The 17,486-nt window shown below is 40.0% G+C and overlaps 1 protein-coding gene across 1 annotated transcript in view; it reads left to right on the top strand.

Annotated features, from left to right (window-relative positions):
- The window catches only part of CTNNBL1 (catenin, beta like 1), a 177,636-nt gene that overhangs the window by 46,397 nt on the left and 113,753 nt on the right, over nt 1-17,486 (top strand). Inside the window, exons 4-5 of the mRNA XM_011929066.1 lie at nt 5,742-5,881; nt 17,091-17,188. Of these exons, the coding sequence (XP_011784456.1) occupies nt 5,742-5,881; nt 17,091-17,188 (238 nt within the window). The remainder of the gene's footprint in view (nt 1-5,741; nt 5,882-17,090; nt 17,189-17,486) is intronic.

Raw genomic sequence — 17,486 nt, 5'->3', positions numbered from 1 at the left:
TTAGCCATCAGGGCAATGGTGTCATCATGTCATGTAGCCCTTCAGAAAGCTCCATTGTACACTCCTGAGAGAATGAGACTGAAAAAGGCAAATGGTGTCTTAGATATATTATAAAATAGTTTTGATCTTATAGTTCTCTGAAAGGATCTCCAACCACCCCGCTACCCCATCCTGGGGTCCTAGAACTACACTTTGAGAACTGCTGATTTAGTTCGATGGAGGGAGCATCATATTTCCCCACCAGTGATTGCATTTAGGACTTGTCAATTTCTGCAGCTTTCCCAGTGTTTTTGAGCTTTGCTGGTCATTTGCTGATATTCACCCCTGTGGTTGAAGGAGAATATCCTGCTGGTCTGAAGCAAATGCACATGGGCAGGCTAGGAAAATATTCTCTGTCATATCAGATGGAATCGATGACCCCATCTCAGCCTGGGTTACTGTTTTAATATGTTGCTGTGTTGCTTTCCTGTCACCTCTGACTTGATCCTTTCCCCCAGCTGTGAGTCATCTATTGCTGAAAGTATGCCTAATTCCTAAAGACAGTTCTCTGCAAATAGTAGTGTGTGCTTTAAATGAATAGGCTCATGAGTAGGCTGTGCTTGGTCAGGCAAAACAGAAGACGACTGTGACAGCATAACAAACTTGAGGGTACATAGATTCATTGAGTACTTACTATGTGCCAGCTATTATTAGGCACTGCATATATATTATCTCTTTTAATCCTCACTATAGTTTAGGAAGATAAAGAAATCAGGGTCTAGCAATAAGTTAGTTAATATTCTGTGTCTTCCTTGATCAGGTTGGGACACCACACTCTGTGTTCCAGTGACACTTCTCTTGGGTAGTGCCAGGCACCCTTATAATTAATTGTTTGCAATAGATTATTTATATTTGATGGAGGCCAGAAACTGGGATTATTTTATCTGTTATATCCTCAGTGCCTAACACAATGACTGGCACCTAGTTTGTGCCCAGTAAATATTTGTCAATTCACTGTTAATGGCCACACATCTACTAAATAGCATGGCTGGGAGTATGACCCAGGTCAGTCTCATTCCTAAGCCCAGCATTTCTCACGATATCTTGTTACTTACGTAATACTGGACCCAGTATATTTTTGTAATATTTCCCTGCTTGCAATTTTATTATCTGCTTGTTTGTTTTGTTTTGGTAATTTGCTGACTTCCTAAACTTAAAAGCATTGGGTTGAGACCATATTTGGAAGAAGAGTCTCAAAGTTGGAAGGACCTTGAGAAGCACAGTCTATTCTACCATCTAACTCTTGGTATTTTTTTTTTTTTTTTTAAATATTACCCTTTATTAACTATCCCAGTGAGAAGGATCTAACTTTCCAAAGAAAGCTATTCCATCATTTGGCATCTTTGGCTTTTAAAATTTCAACTCAGAATGAGAAAGCATTTCAACAAATTTGTGTATGGAATTATCTAGACTCCTTAGAATCTTGGTCATTTCCCTGAATTGGTTTCCACATCCCTCCTAAAAGATGGTTCCTTGAACAGATGTCACAAAGTTTTAGGGTCATTAAATCAGTGTAACTCTGTATTGTTTTCTATTAAGTACCCTAAAACCACCTTGTGGCAGCTGTTTTCGTCTCTGTCCCCATTTACAGGCATCTCCCAAGTTTCTGTGTTGGACCAAGGCCTGCGTCAGGTGCTGGATGTCCAGAGATGAATAAGGAATTGTCTATGGCAGAACTGTCTCATGTTCTGATTTGTGTCACAGTTATGGTTCACTAAAGCCATCAAGTTCAGAAAGAAACACATGTGCCCTTATGAAACTATATCTCTTCCAGCCTTCACATTTGTACTTGACTTTTTGGTTCACTGCGGTTTTCTGTGTGGATCCCAGGTAATTTTCCTTTGGTTAGATTTGGCATATCATTATTGCCTGTCAGGAACTTTTGAATTGATTCTGTCAGCTGCTGTGTTTACTGTCCCTTTAAGCTTTGTGTCATATAACATTTTTTCGTTTTGCCTTTTATATATCTTTGCTCATGTTATTGATTAAAAAATAATAATCAAATACTTGATCTAAACAGGCCTAAGCACAGACCCCTCCAGGTGACTGACAGTCTTTCACTTTTTTTTTTTTTGAGACAGAGTCTCGCTGCATCGCCCAGGCTGGAGTGCAGTGGCACGATGTTAGCTCACTGCAACCTCCACCTCCCAGGTTCAAGCAATTCTCCTGCCTCAGCTTCTCAAGTAGCTGAGATTACGAGTGTGCACCACCACACCTGGCTAATTTTTGTGTTTTTAGTAGTGATGGGGTTTCACTGTGTTGGCCAGGCAGGACTCAAACTCCCGACCTCGGGTGACCCGCCCACCTTGGCCTCCCAGAGTGCTGGGATTACAGGCATGAGCCATCACGTTCGCTGTTGATCACCCAAATCACCAGATCTTATCCTGCACTCAGCACAATTTTGTTTTTTCTGTTTAGTGCCCAGTCTCCCTTGCCGGTTCTTCCAAGTGAACTGGAAAAACCTTTTGTCAGGTTGTTCTCCAGAAATCTTGTATACACACATTCACATAAGGCAAATAAGCCTTAGAGGTTTGTTGAGGTCTTTGGGTTCAAGGATTATATAGATCTCCTGGCCCATGGAATATTTGAATCCTTCTGCACCAGCCTTACTGAGTCATGATTCTGATTAGCTTCCACACTTCAAGTGATCTAAAAAAAATAACCTATTTGCAAGCAGAGAAGGGAGCCTTTTAAAAAAAAGGTATTGGGGGAAAATCTTGTTAAAATAATTATGAAATTTACTTGGAATAATCAGTGAGAACAGGCAAGGAAACACTAAAAGATAAAAACAACAAGGGAGTGTTTTGCAGCAACAGACATAAAACATACTATAAAGCTATAACAATGTGAAAGTGTGGTCCTGATTCAGGAATTCACAGATGAATCAATGAAATGGAGGGAAGAGCCCAGAAACAGATTAAAGTACACATTAAAATTTAGTGTATGATAGATGACATTTTTTTAAATCTGTGGGGAAAGGATAGATTATGGTATTGGAGCACTTGGCCAAATATTTGCAGAAAATAAAGTTAGATCCGTGCCCTATGTCAATACACTAAAATAAATTTCAGATGGATTAAATATTTAAATATATAAACATAAAAGTACACCATAAAATATATCTTCTTTTAGCATAGAAAATATTTTGCTAAGGATACATGTAAAATAGAGTTCATAAAGGCAAAGATTTTGCTACTTGAACTTTTTAAAACCTTTATGTCAAAAGGAAAAAAAAACCTTTATGTCAAAAAGCACAATGTACAAATTAAAGGCACTTTATTTTTTTGCAACATAGAATAGAGATTAATTTCCTTAATATACAGTGTTTATAAATCTATAAACAAAATGAGCCTCCTAATAGGAATGGACAAAGAATAAATACAAATAGTAAACATTACAAGAATGTTAACCATCTTACTATCAGCAATGCAAAATACAAAATGAGTTTTCTTTTCTATCTCAAATTGGAGGAAATACTCTTTGTGAAGAGGGTAAGGGGAAACAGGCACTTCATGTGCTATTGGTACTTTTCTGGCAAAATGTATCAAAATCTATTTTAAGTCATTCATACTCTTTGACTTGGCCCTTTCCTTCCTGGGAATTTATCCTCACAAAATAATTAGGAATGCATATACATCTTAGTGTCATTTGTTAAAGGGAAAAAAATTGGAAATTATCTGAATGCCTGACAAAGGGGGATTGGTTAGTTAAATCACAGTATATCTACTCGAGGGAATACTACATGGCCATTAATCTATGATTTAGAACAGGGATTGTAGATAAGCTTAATCTGCCACACCCAGCCTGCGAATGATTCATAGTCTGTTCTTGGAACACTGTGTTGAAAAGGATTCTGAGGCCAGCCATGTCAGCTCAGCAGGGAAGAGTGCTGTGGTGAGTGAGGGATTTTGCCATGTAGAAGGAGAAGGACCTATAGCAGTTTGTCAGGTATTGGCTTATCCTATTGTAGTAGAATAATGATAAGGGCAATTATTTAGCCTATATTAACAACAGCAAAAATTGAATATAGAGCTATATACTATATAGGCTTACTTTTGTGGGGTAAAGTCTGTGAGTTGAGAAAAATGACTTAAACATACAGGCAAACATACATGGTATTAAAGCAGTTGGTCAAACATTCACAGAAAATAAAGTTAGATCTTTGCCTTATATCATACACTAAAATAGAATTTACAAGTCTGTGAGTTGAGAAAAAGGCTTAAACATACAGAGTATTATCAATGGTTATTTTTGGTTAGTAGGCTTATGGATGATTTGTTTACGTTTTTGAGGGCTTGCTTTTCTTTCCCTGGTTTTCTACTAGAAGTATATTATAATTGGGAAAAAATATATAGGCATATAATTAAAAATACTAATGGAGAAAAACAATAATAGATGTTGTCTAAAATGTGGGCATGTTTTAAAGAATTCTAAGTCTCTAGATTTTGTTCCTTACTGACTGCAGATTTTTGGAGAAGCTGTATCTACCCAGATCCACAGTATCTGGAAGTTGATGAGTCCTATGTGACTTCAAGAGTCCCTGCTTGTGTTGCTTTTCTTTGCGCCCTCGATTTAATTCAGTAGGCATCTGTGGATATAAGAGACAAAGATATAGTTCCTGTCTTTAAGAAGTTTACTTTCTAGAAGAGAAGATAGACATATTACAGTAATAGTAGCGGCAATAGTAAAGAGAACAAATACTTACATAGTGCTTTTTTATGCTAGACATTGTTCTCAGTGCTTTATATGTCCTTAGTCATTTACTCCTTACAGCGGCCCTGTGAGACAGGTAACATTATTGTCCCTATTTACAGAAGAAACTGAGGCATAGAGAGGCTAAGTAGGTGGCTAAGCCAGGTTCATACCCAGATAGTCTGACTCCAGAGTCAGTTTAAAAACTGCTTCCTCTCAGTCACTCTCAGTCGGGTATTGTTCAATTGCCTTATGCCAGATTAGCTCATTTCCATCTCAGAACAAACTCTCCTGTCTTGTTCATCCAAGGCTTAATCGGCATTTCTTATATGTCAAACACCGGGGGAGGGCATGCAGCGTGAATGCAAAGTAGTTCTGTTCTTAGCGCCTGGGCATAGGTTTGTTGAAAGGTTCAGGTGTAGAAATGTGAGTAAAGTATCATGCTGTGTAAAGTTGGTGGTGACTGTAGAATGCCAGAGACTAGGTCTGCTTTTCTTTGGTATCTGCCTCTGAATCAGCTCCAAAGAGGAGGGAGAGGGAGGATATTTTTAGATACAGAAAATCTTATCTTCCTTTGGGTAAGGGGAATAACTGGCCCTTGATCTGAAGTGGGAAGTAAGAGGAACCCTTTTTGGATGGGTAGTAGGATAACTGTGTTCAGGGCAACAGAGTGAATTGCCACACCAAGGGGTAATGGTAGCTAATCTATAGAACTGGTGGGCAGATCGTTTAGTGCTGCAAAATGCTTTGGGAGCCTCTGAAAGGCAGCTTGTGACTGCAAGAGTAAGGGAACCCTGTAATGAGATCTGAATCCAAGATTGATTTTTGTAATGAGGAAATCGATTTCCCAAGGAAATTGTGTGACAGTATGATGTTTGGATGAGTGTACTTCTTGGTTGGTCTGTTGCAGACACTTTGACAGATTGTCTTGTTGTCTAGATTGTTGCTGTTTGCTCCTCATTGCTGATAGTGCTCCTTTACTTCTAATGATGTCTTGTTTTCCCTCCTAGGTTCATGGAATCCGAGCTGGACCTAAATGACATCATTCAGGAGATGCACGTGGTGGCCACCATGCCAGACCTGTACCACCTTCTGGTGGAGCTGAATGCCGTACAGTCGCTTCTCGGCTTGCTTGGACATGATAATACAGATATCCTTTCAGATCTGACCTCAGTAGGAAAGCTGACATGGTGGGGAAGTGCTGTTTACTCTCTCTCCTGTCTCTCTTTGTAGATGTGTGCTGTAAAATCTGGTTCTGTTTCCATTCTAATTATCTTCTATCTTGAAACACACAGTGCTTTTTACTCATTTGAAAATCTGTTTTTTCTCTATTAACAAATCTTGCAAATCTTGGGCAATCCTTAATTGTCCTATTTGCTCTTATTAGTACTAGAATTCATCGTGATATATCTGTTCATACATTCACAACTTTACTTTTTAGGATGTGGATTGGAAGGCCCCTTATGGGGGCAAAGCCACACAGATTCGAATCTGTTAATTTAGGCATCTTTCTGCTAACTGATGGTCCAGTGGAGTTGAGACTAGAGAAGGTAGTGAACCGTGGTAGAAAGCACATTTGGATGTCCAGGAGGACAGGGGAGCTATTCTGTTTTGTTCATTCCTATATTTCCAGTTCCTAAAAGCGATGCTGGCTGTGGTGGCTTGTGCCTGTAATCCCAACACTTTGGTAGGCCAAGGTGGTTGGATTACTTAAGGTCAGGAGTTTGAGACCACCCTGGCCAACATGGCGAAATCCCATCTCTAAAAATATAAAAATAAAAATTAGCAGGACGTGGTGGTGCACGCTGGTAGTTCCAGCTACTCGGGAGGCTGAGGCAGGAAAATCTCTTGAACCTAGGAGGCAGAGGTTGCAGTGAGCCGAAATCATGCCGCTGTACTCTACCCTGGGCAGCAGAGTGAGTGAGACTCCATCTCAAAAAAAAAAAAAAAGGACTGGGTACAACACATAATAAATAACATTTAATATTTGTTGATTGCATGTTAGACCTAAACAGACAATCTGGGTTTGACTTTCAGCCTCATATTTGTGTGAAAGATGGTGCCCCTCCACAGCTTGTATTCTTTGCACAGGTAGAGTTAATAATTTTTGTCTTTCAGTGTTATTTTTATTTTTATTTGTTTTTAGAGACAGGGTCTTGCTTTGTCACCCTGACTGAAGTGCAGTGGCATAATCATAACTTGCTACAGCCTCAAACTCCTAGGCTTAAGTGATCCTACTCCTTAGCCTCCTGAGAAGGGACTACAGGTGCGTGCCACCATGCCTAGCTAATTTTTTTTTTTTTATTTAATTTTTTGGAGATGTGTCTTGCAATGTTCCCCAGGCTGGACTCAAACTCCTGGCCTCAAGTGATTTTGCCTCAGCCTCTGGAGTAGCTTTCCGTGTTACTGAGAGGATCAAAGGAGTGTATAAATGCTGAGCACAGTATTTATACATACGTAGTAGGCACTTAGTAAATGTTACTTGTCACTGAATCTGAATCGTGACTTCCAAAACCATTTTATACTTTATCTTGGCTATCAGATGTGCAGTAGCTTTATTGCAAAGGCTTTTGATGTGTCTGTGGACAGGGTTATGTTCATTAAACCAAATTCTCTTCTAGTAGTTGTTCTGTTTAAATCCAGATTTCCAAAGGTAAGAGACAAATGAAGTTAGTCTGCTTGAGTGATATTCACAGGGAATCTGCTGCTGCTTCATGTTATTTTCATCTTTCTGGTAATCTCTCTCCTGAGAGCGTGTCTGACTGAGTTCTTGCCTGGCTGATAATTCTCATAGAAATAAATCAGTGAATAATTTTAATGCAGGCTTCTTGAAGGACTGTCTTAAGACATTTCTGATGCTTCATGTAATGTTAGATAGTATCAAGAATTGATCTGTTAGCTCCCAGATTTATGACTTCGTTCACCAGGGTTCGCTGTGGGGTTCTAGGTTGTATATGGACCCTAGTTAGTTAACTTGTTGCTGAGCGAGCTCAGTATATGGTCTCATGAAATTTCACTCAGTAGACCTGCTGTGAGTGCTCATGATGTACCAGGCACTGTGCTAGGCCCTTGGGGACCATAAGCTGTGCTGGTTGCTCAAGTAGCATCAGTCAGTAAATATATATTGGGTATTATCTTGGTCTGTTTGGGCTGCTATAACAAAATACCATGAACTTGGGTGGCTCATAAACAACAAAAATTTATTTCTTACAGTTCTAGAGGCTGGGAAGTTCAAGACCAAGGCACCAGCAGTTTTGGTGTCTGATGAGGGTCTACTTCCAGGTTCTTAGATAGCTGTTTTCTCACTGTGTCCTCACATGGTGGAAGGAGTGAGGGAACTCGCTGGGTCTCTTTTTAGAAGGACACTAATCCCGAAGGCCCCACCTCCAGGTACCATCACATTGGGGATAGGCTTCAACATATGAATCTGTGGGGGGATATAAACATTCCTTCTTTGGCGGGTAACTGCCATACGCCTAGCTCTATTCAGGGCACTAATGATCCTCACAGATGCAGAGACTACGAGTTCTAGTTGTTACTTCACATTTCAGTTCACCTACAGAAGGATAGATTTCAGAATCTGATCAGACCTTAGAGAGGACTTAGCTGAGCATCTTGTTTCTTTTTACTTAGTGACAAGTGTGAGGTCCAGATGTTGGACAGCTAACTTGAGGTTAAGACGGGCACTCCAGGTCTGTGATTTTCAGTCCAGTGTTCCTCCAGTGCACCTCGAGTCTTCCTGTGGGATTTACAACATTGCTGACAGAGTCGCATGGTCACCTGTTACCCTATGTATTAGTACAGAAATGATTTATTTTCTTTCTGGAAACACCACTCATTCTTTTTTCTATTCCTGCTAACTCAAAATAATAGTAACAGCTTTTGGAAGATACTGACATTTTGCTGATTCACCAGCCTGGCTCCTGCTGGGGAGAAGACTGACACACAAAAAAATGCTGCTCGACGTTGGCATATTTGGGAAAGGCAAGGGCACAGATGTTCTAAGTTGTTAAGTCCTGGTCTTTAAAAAGGGAAAAAACACATCCCCCTATAATAACTTTGACAGATTGCCATTTCCCTCCTGTTTTCTGAGAGCTAAACTGTTTTTTTTTTCCTCTTGTATGCCAACCTGCACCCAACTGCCCTAATGATATTTTTTAAAATCTGATTTCTAATTATGTCTTACATCAAATTTAAAGTGCATTTGAAATTTTTTTAATTACCTTAATTTTAATTAGAGGCAGCAATTAGGGTAAATGTCATCCTCCTCAAAGTATGATTTTTCTTGAAAGTGATTTCAGGAAAGGGTAGGTCCTCTTGACTTGCATCTACCATATCCTCTGTTGGTTGGAACGTTGCTCTCCCTGCAACATTGCACCCTGCTGCTTGTCTTATCTGTGATCTATAATGGAAATCTTTCTTCAGGAAACGGTTGTTAACAATTTACTGTTGTACAGCTGTAACTGCCCAAAACACCTTACCATGAATAAACAATTTCATGGCAGTCATGACTTAAATTTTTAATCTTTTTTAACTCTTCATTTATCAACCAAGACCATACATGGCTGGTTATGTTCCCAGCAAGCACCGGTCATCTTTGCTTTGTCCTCCTCTGCGAAAATATAAACTGTAGGGATTTTAATTGGATCAGAGGCTGATTTGTTGTAACCTTAAGAGGCAGAGGATGTGAGAAAACAGCTTGTGCCTCATCCTTTCAACCGTGAGAAGCAGCTTCAGAGTTTATTCTGGCGCTCTGCATCACTGCTGCTGGTGAGGGCTTGTCAGCGCTTCTGTGCCTCATCTGCCCCCTTGAGAGGCTGGAGCCCAGCCATCGGTTGGCTGCAGAATGGATTCTGATCTGTGGAGAGCATATCTTGGGGGTGGGGAGCACACACTTCACATGGTTTTGGAGGGTTACTCTAAATCCAGTCGGAGGGAGCAGAAGGTGGAACCCAGCAGCTGCTGCCTTTTCAAAATAATGCTTTTTAAACACTTTTTCCTTTCAAGTAAATCATTAAACATGTTTAGAGCTCCTTTCTTGTGAACCTTTTAGAGTGTTTCTATGGAAAAATAAAACCAAAAGTACATTTAAAGATATTAAAGTATTGCTAAAAAATCCATTTTTGTGGACTGCTTTAAGCCAGATTTACTCTACTGGCCCAAAGGAACAAGGAGGAATAAAAGGGAAAAAAACAAACAAACCACAACAACAATCACATGGCGCCAAATGGATAAATACTCTGTTTTTGTATGTCGCTTGCCATGTTCTCAATTTGAGTGGTCAGTGGAGTCCCTTCTAAAGTCTTTTTGGTAGATCACTGTTATTTACTGGGTTCCTCCTTTGTATGATAAGTGTGTTGGATGCTAATAAAAAATAATAACTCCAGTTTAAAGCAAAAACCCTCTAATTACCCCCACCCCCCACCCCCATGGTGTGTGTGGAGAGTGCCTTTGGAGCAGTATGCTCAGGAAATACCACTGACTGGAGCCCTGAGAAGGTGTGTGTCATCTCTGGCTTGGGGGTGTGGGGAGTGGAGATGGGTAAGCTTTTGACAGACGTGGAGATTAGCATGCATTTCAGGTTTATTTTTGTAGCCTCTCCCTTTGCGATGGAAATTGCCATTCCTCGTACTTCGGATGGAAGCTGATGTGGTCTTGCTGGCTGCTCATGTAGTCACTACAAATTTATCAAGGTATCAGGTCCATGGCTTAATTAAAAACAAACAAACAAAAAAACAATGACTACTGCTTCCCAGCTAAATGCCTTATTCTTTAATTAAAATAAAAAAAAATCCAGTAATCTGAACCTAATTTATTCAAAGTCCTCTTTCTCTCCACCCCTTTGTGAGACAGAAAAATGAGGTTTCACTGTAATGTTAACTTAAGATACCAATACATTGGGTTGAATGCTAATATTTAAGCAGGGAAAAATTTGTAAGTGGCAGAGTAGATCATTGTGCTGATGGGACGGCTCTTTTTGGTGTGGAATAATTTTAGGGAGTGGTCATTAGCACTGCTCTTTTCCAAATGACTGTTTAGTTTTCTTCTGATTCTAGAAAACCAGGAGAACTTACAGAGTTGTCAAGTGAGTTTTGTGAAGAATTACTGTGGGAATTTGGAAAATAAGGAGATCAGTGTTTTAGATGAACAGGGATCATCTGAACTTGAGTAGTCTGGGTCTGAGAATACTAAAGTGGAACAAACTGACCGAGACTCACCATGTTGTCCCAGAGGTTGTGTACAATAGTCAAGGGTGACTTGTGTTGCAGACCCAGTGCTAATGAGCAAGAATAGGGCTGGGAAGGGTTTGAGCCTCCTAAGGGGCTTTCTTCTAATTGGACTGGGAGGGAGTTGGTATTTGCTCCATTGCTTTCCCGCCAGCACTGTCTAAGAAGGCTAACGTATTTTGAGCTGTTATTTTTCTAGGAGCTATTTTGTCTTGATATTTCCAGAATTAAAATTACATTTAGAAGAATTTACTTCTTTTTCTCATCTGTCATCTGACTTCCTTGATATGTATTGATAAACCACTTATTTTTTTGGAGCCAATTAAATGTGCTCTGAAGATAAACACCTTAGGTTAAAAGTGCCAAAATGGCAATGTAGAAGAAGGATCTTTTAATGTAACTTGAAACAAACAAACAAACAAAACCTGGTACCGGATTAATGCAACTTTTGGTCTTGTTTTAGGTGAAATCTATGTCCCCGAAAGATTAGGGTGGTTGTAGCCTGCTTTGGACATTTCCCCTGTGGCATATTACTCCCCACTGGCATTTAATAAGGACTTAATAAATGTTGAATGAGTACATTTTCTCCTTCATATTAGTTTGATCTAGGATTGGAATAAGTGTCCAGTTTCATTCTAGGTAGCTTTGTGCCAGCTGCTTTTAAAGGAGAAAAAGACCATTTTGTCTGTTGTGAAATTCATCTGCATTAATTGAGCTATATCTAATTACTGTCCTAGTCTAGAACTTAAAGAAAAGAGAATTTTTTAAAAAGCTCACATTTATTGCATTGACAGTTATATTCGGCCAGGTGCGGTGGCTCAAGCCTGTAATCCTAGCACTTTGGGAGGCCGAGACGGGTGGATCACAAGGTCAGGAGATCGAGACCATCCTGGCTAACACGGCGAAACCCCATCTCTACTAAAAAATACAAAAAAAACCAGCCGGGCGAGGTGGCGGGCGCCTGTAGTCCCAGCTACTGGGGAGGCTGAGGCAGGAGAATGGCATAAACCCGGGAGGCGGAGCTTGCAGTGAGCTGAGATCCGGCCACTGCACTCCAGCCTGGTCGACAGAGCGAGACTCCGTCTCAAAAAAAAAAAAAAAACAAAACAGTTATATTCTCTGAATCTATACTGGTTTATTTGTCTTAAGAAAGCTTTTTTGAAATGACTTTTAAAAAGCCATCTGCTTAATCTTATTTCTCTTTCTTTGTTGTTGTTTTTTTAATAACTTTGTTCCTTGTGGACTCATCTCATTGGAGATTAATGAGACTAATGCTTAGTTTCTGTACCAAGACTTTAAGTGGGATATGACCCCAAAACAAATATCCAGAGCCAAAAAACAGAAGTAAACACCACTCTTTTTTTCCAAGAGCCATTGTGTTATGGACCATTTTGTGCCCAGCTGGTCTTTTCTGCTTTACCTATTATTACACTAACTTATTGCCCCAGTAGTGGACAGGTACAGAGGGAATGTGTGGGTGGCCTTTCTACTCGACATGACAAAATAGGCTATCAAAAACTGTGTTTTAGTAATTCGCAGGGAGACAGGCTCTCTCTTTTCCTATTATACTTGGACAGAAGAGCCTTTTACTTTGTGAAATGAAATTGTAACTACAGTGGAAAAACCTATCACCCATGCCCAGGGTCTGCTTGTGAAGAAATGCTGGAGGGATGGCCAACCATGCTGAATTTTCTCATCAAGATTGAGAGTTTGTCTGTCTTTAGTTTTGATTCTCATTCCTCTTTCTGGTCTTCAAATGACCTCTGTCTTCTGGGTCATATTATATTACCCAGGAGTTGATGATGGCAATTACAGACTTATTGCTGCCTTGCTGAAATGCTGTTTTGTGAAAGTTGGGAATTTATATAAAATCCGTTAGTGGTAGGATTGATGAGATGTTTACCAGGCCTGGTGGGTAGCTGATTTCTTGTTTGACTTCTCAACTGAGGCAGGAAAGTAGGCAAGTAGATATCCATTGAAACATGATAAGAAACAAGTTTTCCTGGAAAAGCCATTTATGCTTTTCTATAAAATCACCTTTGTCTAAAATGTTTCTTATTTTTTAAGTTTCTAGGTTTCATGTGACACATTTGTGAGCATGGTGTAAGAATAATCAAAGAAAAATACGATATCTTGCCCACAAGATCTGAGAGGCTGAAAAAGGACTTGATCAATCTGAATCTCTATGGCATAGCTGAAATATAAAATTAAATCTTCCAACCCATTGTGACCCAGAAAGGGGGGACCATGCTGTTGTTAGCTTAAACTTTAGATTTTAGAGGCTTTTGGAAAAATGAAGACAATAGTGAGGGCTTTGGGCATTCTGTGGGAAGACTTGACTAACAATCTATATTATAGTGCTTTTACATTTCTTGAGTATTTTAACTTCCTTGGCCTTTGACATACCTGATCTCATTTATTCCTTATAGCAACTCAGTGGAAGAGGCTGGGCAGAGACTATTACCCCAGTTTTACAGATGAGGAAATTAAGCTCTAAGGAAATAAAGGGGCTTGCACAAGATTACATGGCTGGTGATAATTTTGGGACCATTCAGATCATTAAAGACGTGAGGCAAAGATGAATATGACATGACCCTTGTCCTCAAGCCTGCTTTGACTCTTCATCTGTTGGTCTTTCAGATATACTCCACTTGTCTTTTGAGGCTATTGCTTAATAATCATCATATTCAAGTTAATAAGTATTTAATCATTCATGGTGTTATTCAAGAGATGTAAAGATAACACTACTTATTGCATTATTGCACGCCTGATTTAGATCCTTGTTCTATAGACATTTATTTATTTGCTTTTTTTTTTTTTAAGTAGAGACAGGGTCTCACTATGTTGCCCAGGCTGGTTTCAAACTCCTGGACTCAGGCAATCCTCCCACCTTGGCCTCCCAAAGTTCTGGGATTATAGGCATAAGCCACCTTGCCCAGCTCAGTTGTCCTATAGACATCTGACTCCACAGTGAGGGGATGGATGGATGGATGGATAGATGGATGGATGGATGGATGGATGGATGGATGGATGGATGGATGGATTTAGGTGAATGTTGCCATACATATTAAATAAGCTTTTGAATGGATTATGAACTTTTCAAGAGAATAAATATGGGAGTTTCTTGGAAGAGTGGGGAGGTGTTAACATTTTATTCTTTTCCTTGAGTCTTTTACTAATTTATGGTGGAATTAAATGATAGTTCTTTTCTCTGTGGTTACAGCAGGGTCAGTAGCTAGAATTTACCTGAATGTAGCCATATTTAAACTGAGTGTATATCCCCTTGTGCATTAATATGAAATATAGTTGGCAATAGCATTGTTATTGAAATCAGGTGGACCTAACATTTCTCCCTTACTATTGCAGTGACCTTTAGATAACTTTTTTTTTTTTTTGAGACAGGGTCTCGCTCTGTCACCCAGGCTGGAGGGCAGTGGCACAATCTCAGCTCATTGTAGCCTCCACCTCCTGGGTTCAAACAATTCTCCTGTCTCAGCCTCTCGAGTAGCTGGGATTACAGGCATGTGCCACCAAACCTGGCTAATTTTTGTATTTTTAGTAGAGACAGGGTTTCACCATATTGGCCAGACTGGTCTTGAACTTCTGACCTCAAGTGATCTGCCCACCTTGGCCTCCCAAAGTGCTGGAATTATAGGCGTGAGCCACCACAGGCCAGAGAACTTAACAACTACTAGCTTTACCTTTCTTATCTGTTAAATAGCGCTTACACCGAATCTTATAATGCTGCTGAAAGAATTCCAGTAGCATAGCACCAGACATGGTGCTGTGACTTTTAAAAATGGCGGCTATTATGATGATAACTATTTTAATTTTAGAGAGGGAGAACTACTAATTCCTACTAGTCAAAGGTAGCTCTAGGGTTTCTAGGGGTTAATTTGGTAGCCTGGTTATTTTTGCTGTTTTTTATTATAATTGGTTCAAATAATTTGTGTGTTTCAGTTTACTCTATATCAGGCACATATGTTGACTCTTGTCAACAGCTTTCTGATTATTTTTTAGATGAAGATGTTAAGCATGAAGGATGTCCAAAGACCTTCAAGCTCTTTGCTCGTATTAAGTTTTGGGTAAATATCACCTTTAAGAGTGAAGGAGTAAGACACAGAAAGCTTAATTACTTATTCATGATGGTCAGCTGGTCAGTTAGAAATGAATAAAGCAAACCTTCAAGTAATTTTTCTTTCAGCAAAAGACCTGCATATAATACCCAGAACATCAGTCGTCAGCTAGCAAGTCCTGTCATTTTTGTTCATATGTTCTGCATCTTTTATTTTTCTTTTTAGTAAAACTGCCCTGATTCTGACCTTTGTTAAATCTTCTGGATTCTGTTGTATATGGTAGCTTTGGAATAGGCCTTTCTCCTTCAGGCCTGGCTCCCACAACTACCCACACATGCTGTCCACATGGTGGCTCCTGTGTGCCACCCCCATCCCTCATGCTTACCGTGCTTTAATGCATCCTGCACACAGCTTTTAGCTTATTCTTTCAAAATGTTATTTTCTTCAGCTAGTTACAATTTTCTCTCCCCTTTCCATTTCCCTCCCCTCTCCTCCAATCCTTTCTTCTCTTCAAATGCCTTTGTACATTCCAGTCTCTCTGCTTTTATTCCTGTGGTTTTGCCTTCTAGTCTGCCTGTCCTCATATTTTTAGTTGCCTGTTTTCTGAGCCGTCTTCTTCTAGCAAGTCATTACTAATTCTCCAGCTCCATCTGATTGCTCCTTTTCAGGACGCGTGTGGTTCATATTGTCCGTGTGTATTCTTCATTTGTTACATGTTGGTTATTGCCTGTGGTGTATGGTTTTTAAAATTGTTTTAGATTATCTATCCTTCTCATTTTACAGATGAGGAAACTGAGGCCCAGAATGAAGAATGGATTGGCCTTTATCATGTTCAGTGTTTTAGTCATCATGGGCATTCAATAAATGCAGTTTGCTGGAGCAAGGTATCTGTTTCTCTCTCTCTCTCTCTCCCCTGTTGTGTGTGTGTGCACCCGTGTGTGTGTGTGTGTGTGTGTGTGTGTGTGTGTGTGTGAGAGAGAGAGAGAGAGAGAGAAAGAGAGAGAGATAAGAGAGTTTTCAGGTGAGGGAAAGGAAGCTTAGTTAAAAGTTTAGTTCTGCCACCCAGTTTCCAAATATAACTCTCTCCTTCGTGTTTCCCTTTCTTTATACTTCCCTTTCTTTTCTTTTCTCTCTCTCTCTTTTTTTTTTTTTTTTTTCCTTTGAGACAGGGTCTCACTCTGTTTCCCAGACTGGAATGCAGTGACGTGATCATAGCTCACTGCAGCCTTGATCTCCTGAACTCAAGCAGGCCTCCTGCCTTAGCCTCCCAAGTAGCTGGGACTTCAGGCATGTGCCACCACTCTTGGCTGATTTTTTTTTTTTTTCCTAAATGTTTAGTAGAGACAAGGTGTCACTGTGTTGCCCAGGCTGGTTTCAAACTCCTGAGCTCGAGCAGTCCTCCTGCCTTGACCTCCCAAAGTGCTGGGTGTTATTACAGGCATGAACCACTGTGCCTGGCCCTGTACTTCCCTTTCCTTTTCCTATTTTTGCACAGTTTTAAATTCTCTATTCTTCCTTTTATATTCATAGCAGTGTGACATTTGAGGGGACAGAGGTTGATGGGGACTAGCCCAATTCCATATAAATTTTTCCCTTTGTTTTCAACCAATTATGTCATGTCCTGATCTCTGAAGACTCCTTGGTGAACATCAGCCACCTCTTAGAAATGATTACTGCCTTCGAAGGTGAACTGTACAAGGTAGTTAAGATTATACTGAGTTTCAAGAATTTAAATTATGAGATGAGGTTGAGGGTGTTGGCCTATTTCTCACTGGAAAAGTGACTTCCCAGGTGATCTATTTAAAATTTTGAAATCCGTGAAAATTCAGTGAACCTATGGACTAAGCAGCCAGGAAGGCAGCATAAGGAAAGAGACCGAGTGAGTCAGTTAACATTTAATGAACACCCACTGTGGGTAGAACCCTGTTGAAGAGATGTTAATAAAACCGGAGTCTATTAAAGGTAAATGGTGATAAAGCAATTGAGGAGGAAACAGAAGGGAAGAAAAATATCGGTACCGTTTCAGTGTGTGTGTTATACCCTTAACATTTTTCACATGTGTCCATAGCCGTGGTCGATTTGCTTCAGGAATTAACAGATATAGACACCCTCCATGAGAGTGAAGAGGGAGCAGAAGTACTTATCGATGCTCTGGTAAGTTGCATATCCTCTGGGGTTTTGCAGGTTTATATAAGTTGTTGGCATTACCACCACCATCGTCTCTGAGAGTGGGTACCAGGTGGAACTCCATAGTGAGGCTGGACTGGTGAGACCGGAGTGAATAAGGAGAGTGAAAAAGTAGAGATATGACTGGGGCAGTGCTTTATGCTTTGGAACTGTGTCAGGCAGAGGCCTCGCCCTCATTAAGTCTCTGCTGTGGGCAGGGCCATTTCTCATTCTTCTCACCACATCCTTTCACATTGGCATTATTGCTGCTATTCCCATATACAGC

The sequence above is a fragment of the Colobus angolensis genome, unplaced genomic scaffold (assembly GCF_000951035.1).
Source record: "Colobus angolensis palliatus isolate OR3802 unplaced genomic scaffold, Cang.pa_1.0 Scaffold8, whole genome shotgun sequence".
Taxonomy (NCBI): domain Eukaryota; kingdom Metazoa; phylum Chordata; class Mammalia; order Primates; family Cercopithecidae; genus Colobus; species Colobus angolensis.
Note: the sequence above shows the minus strand (reverse complement) of the source record. Positions and strands in the feature narration are given on the sequence as shown.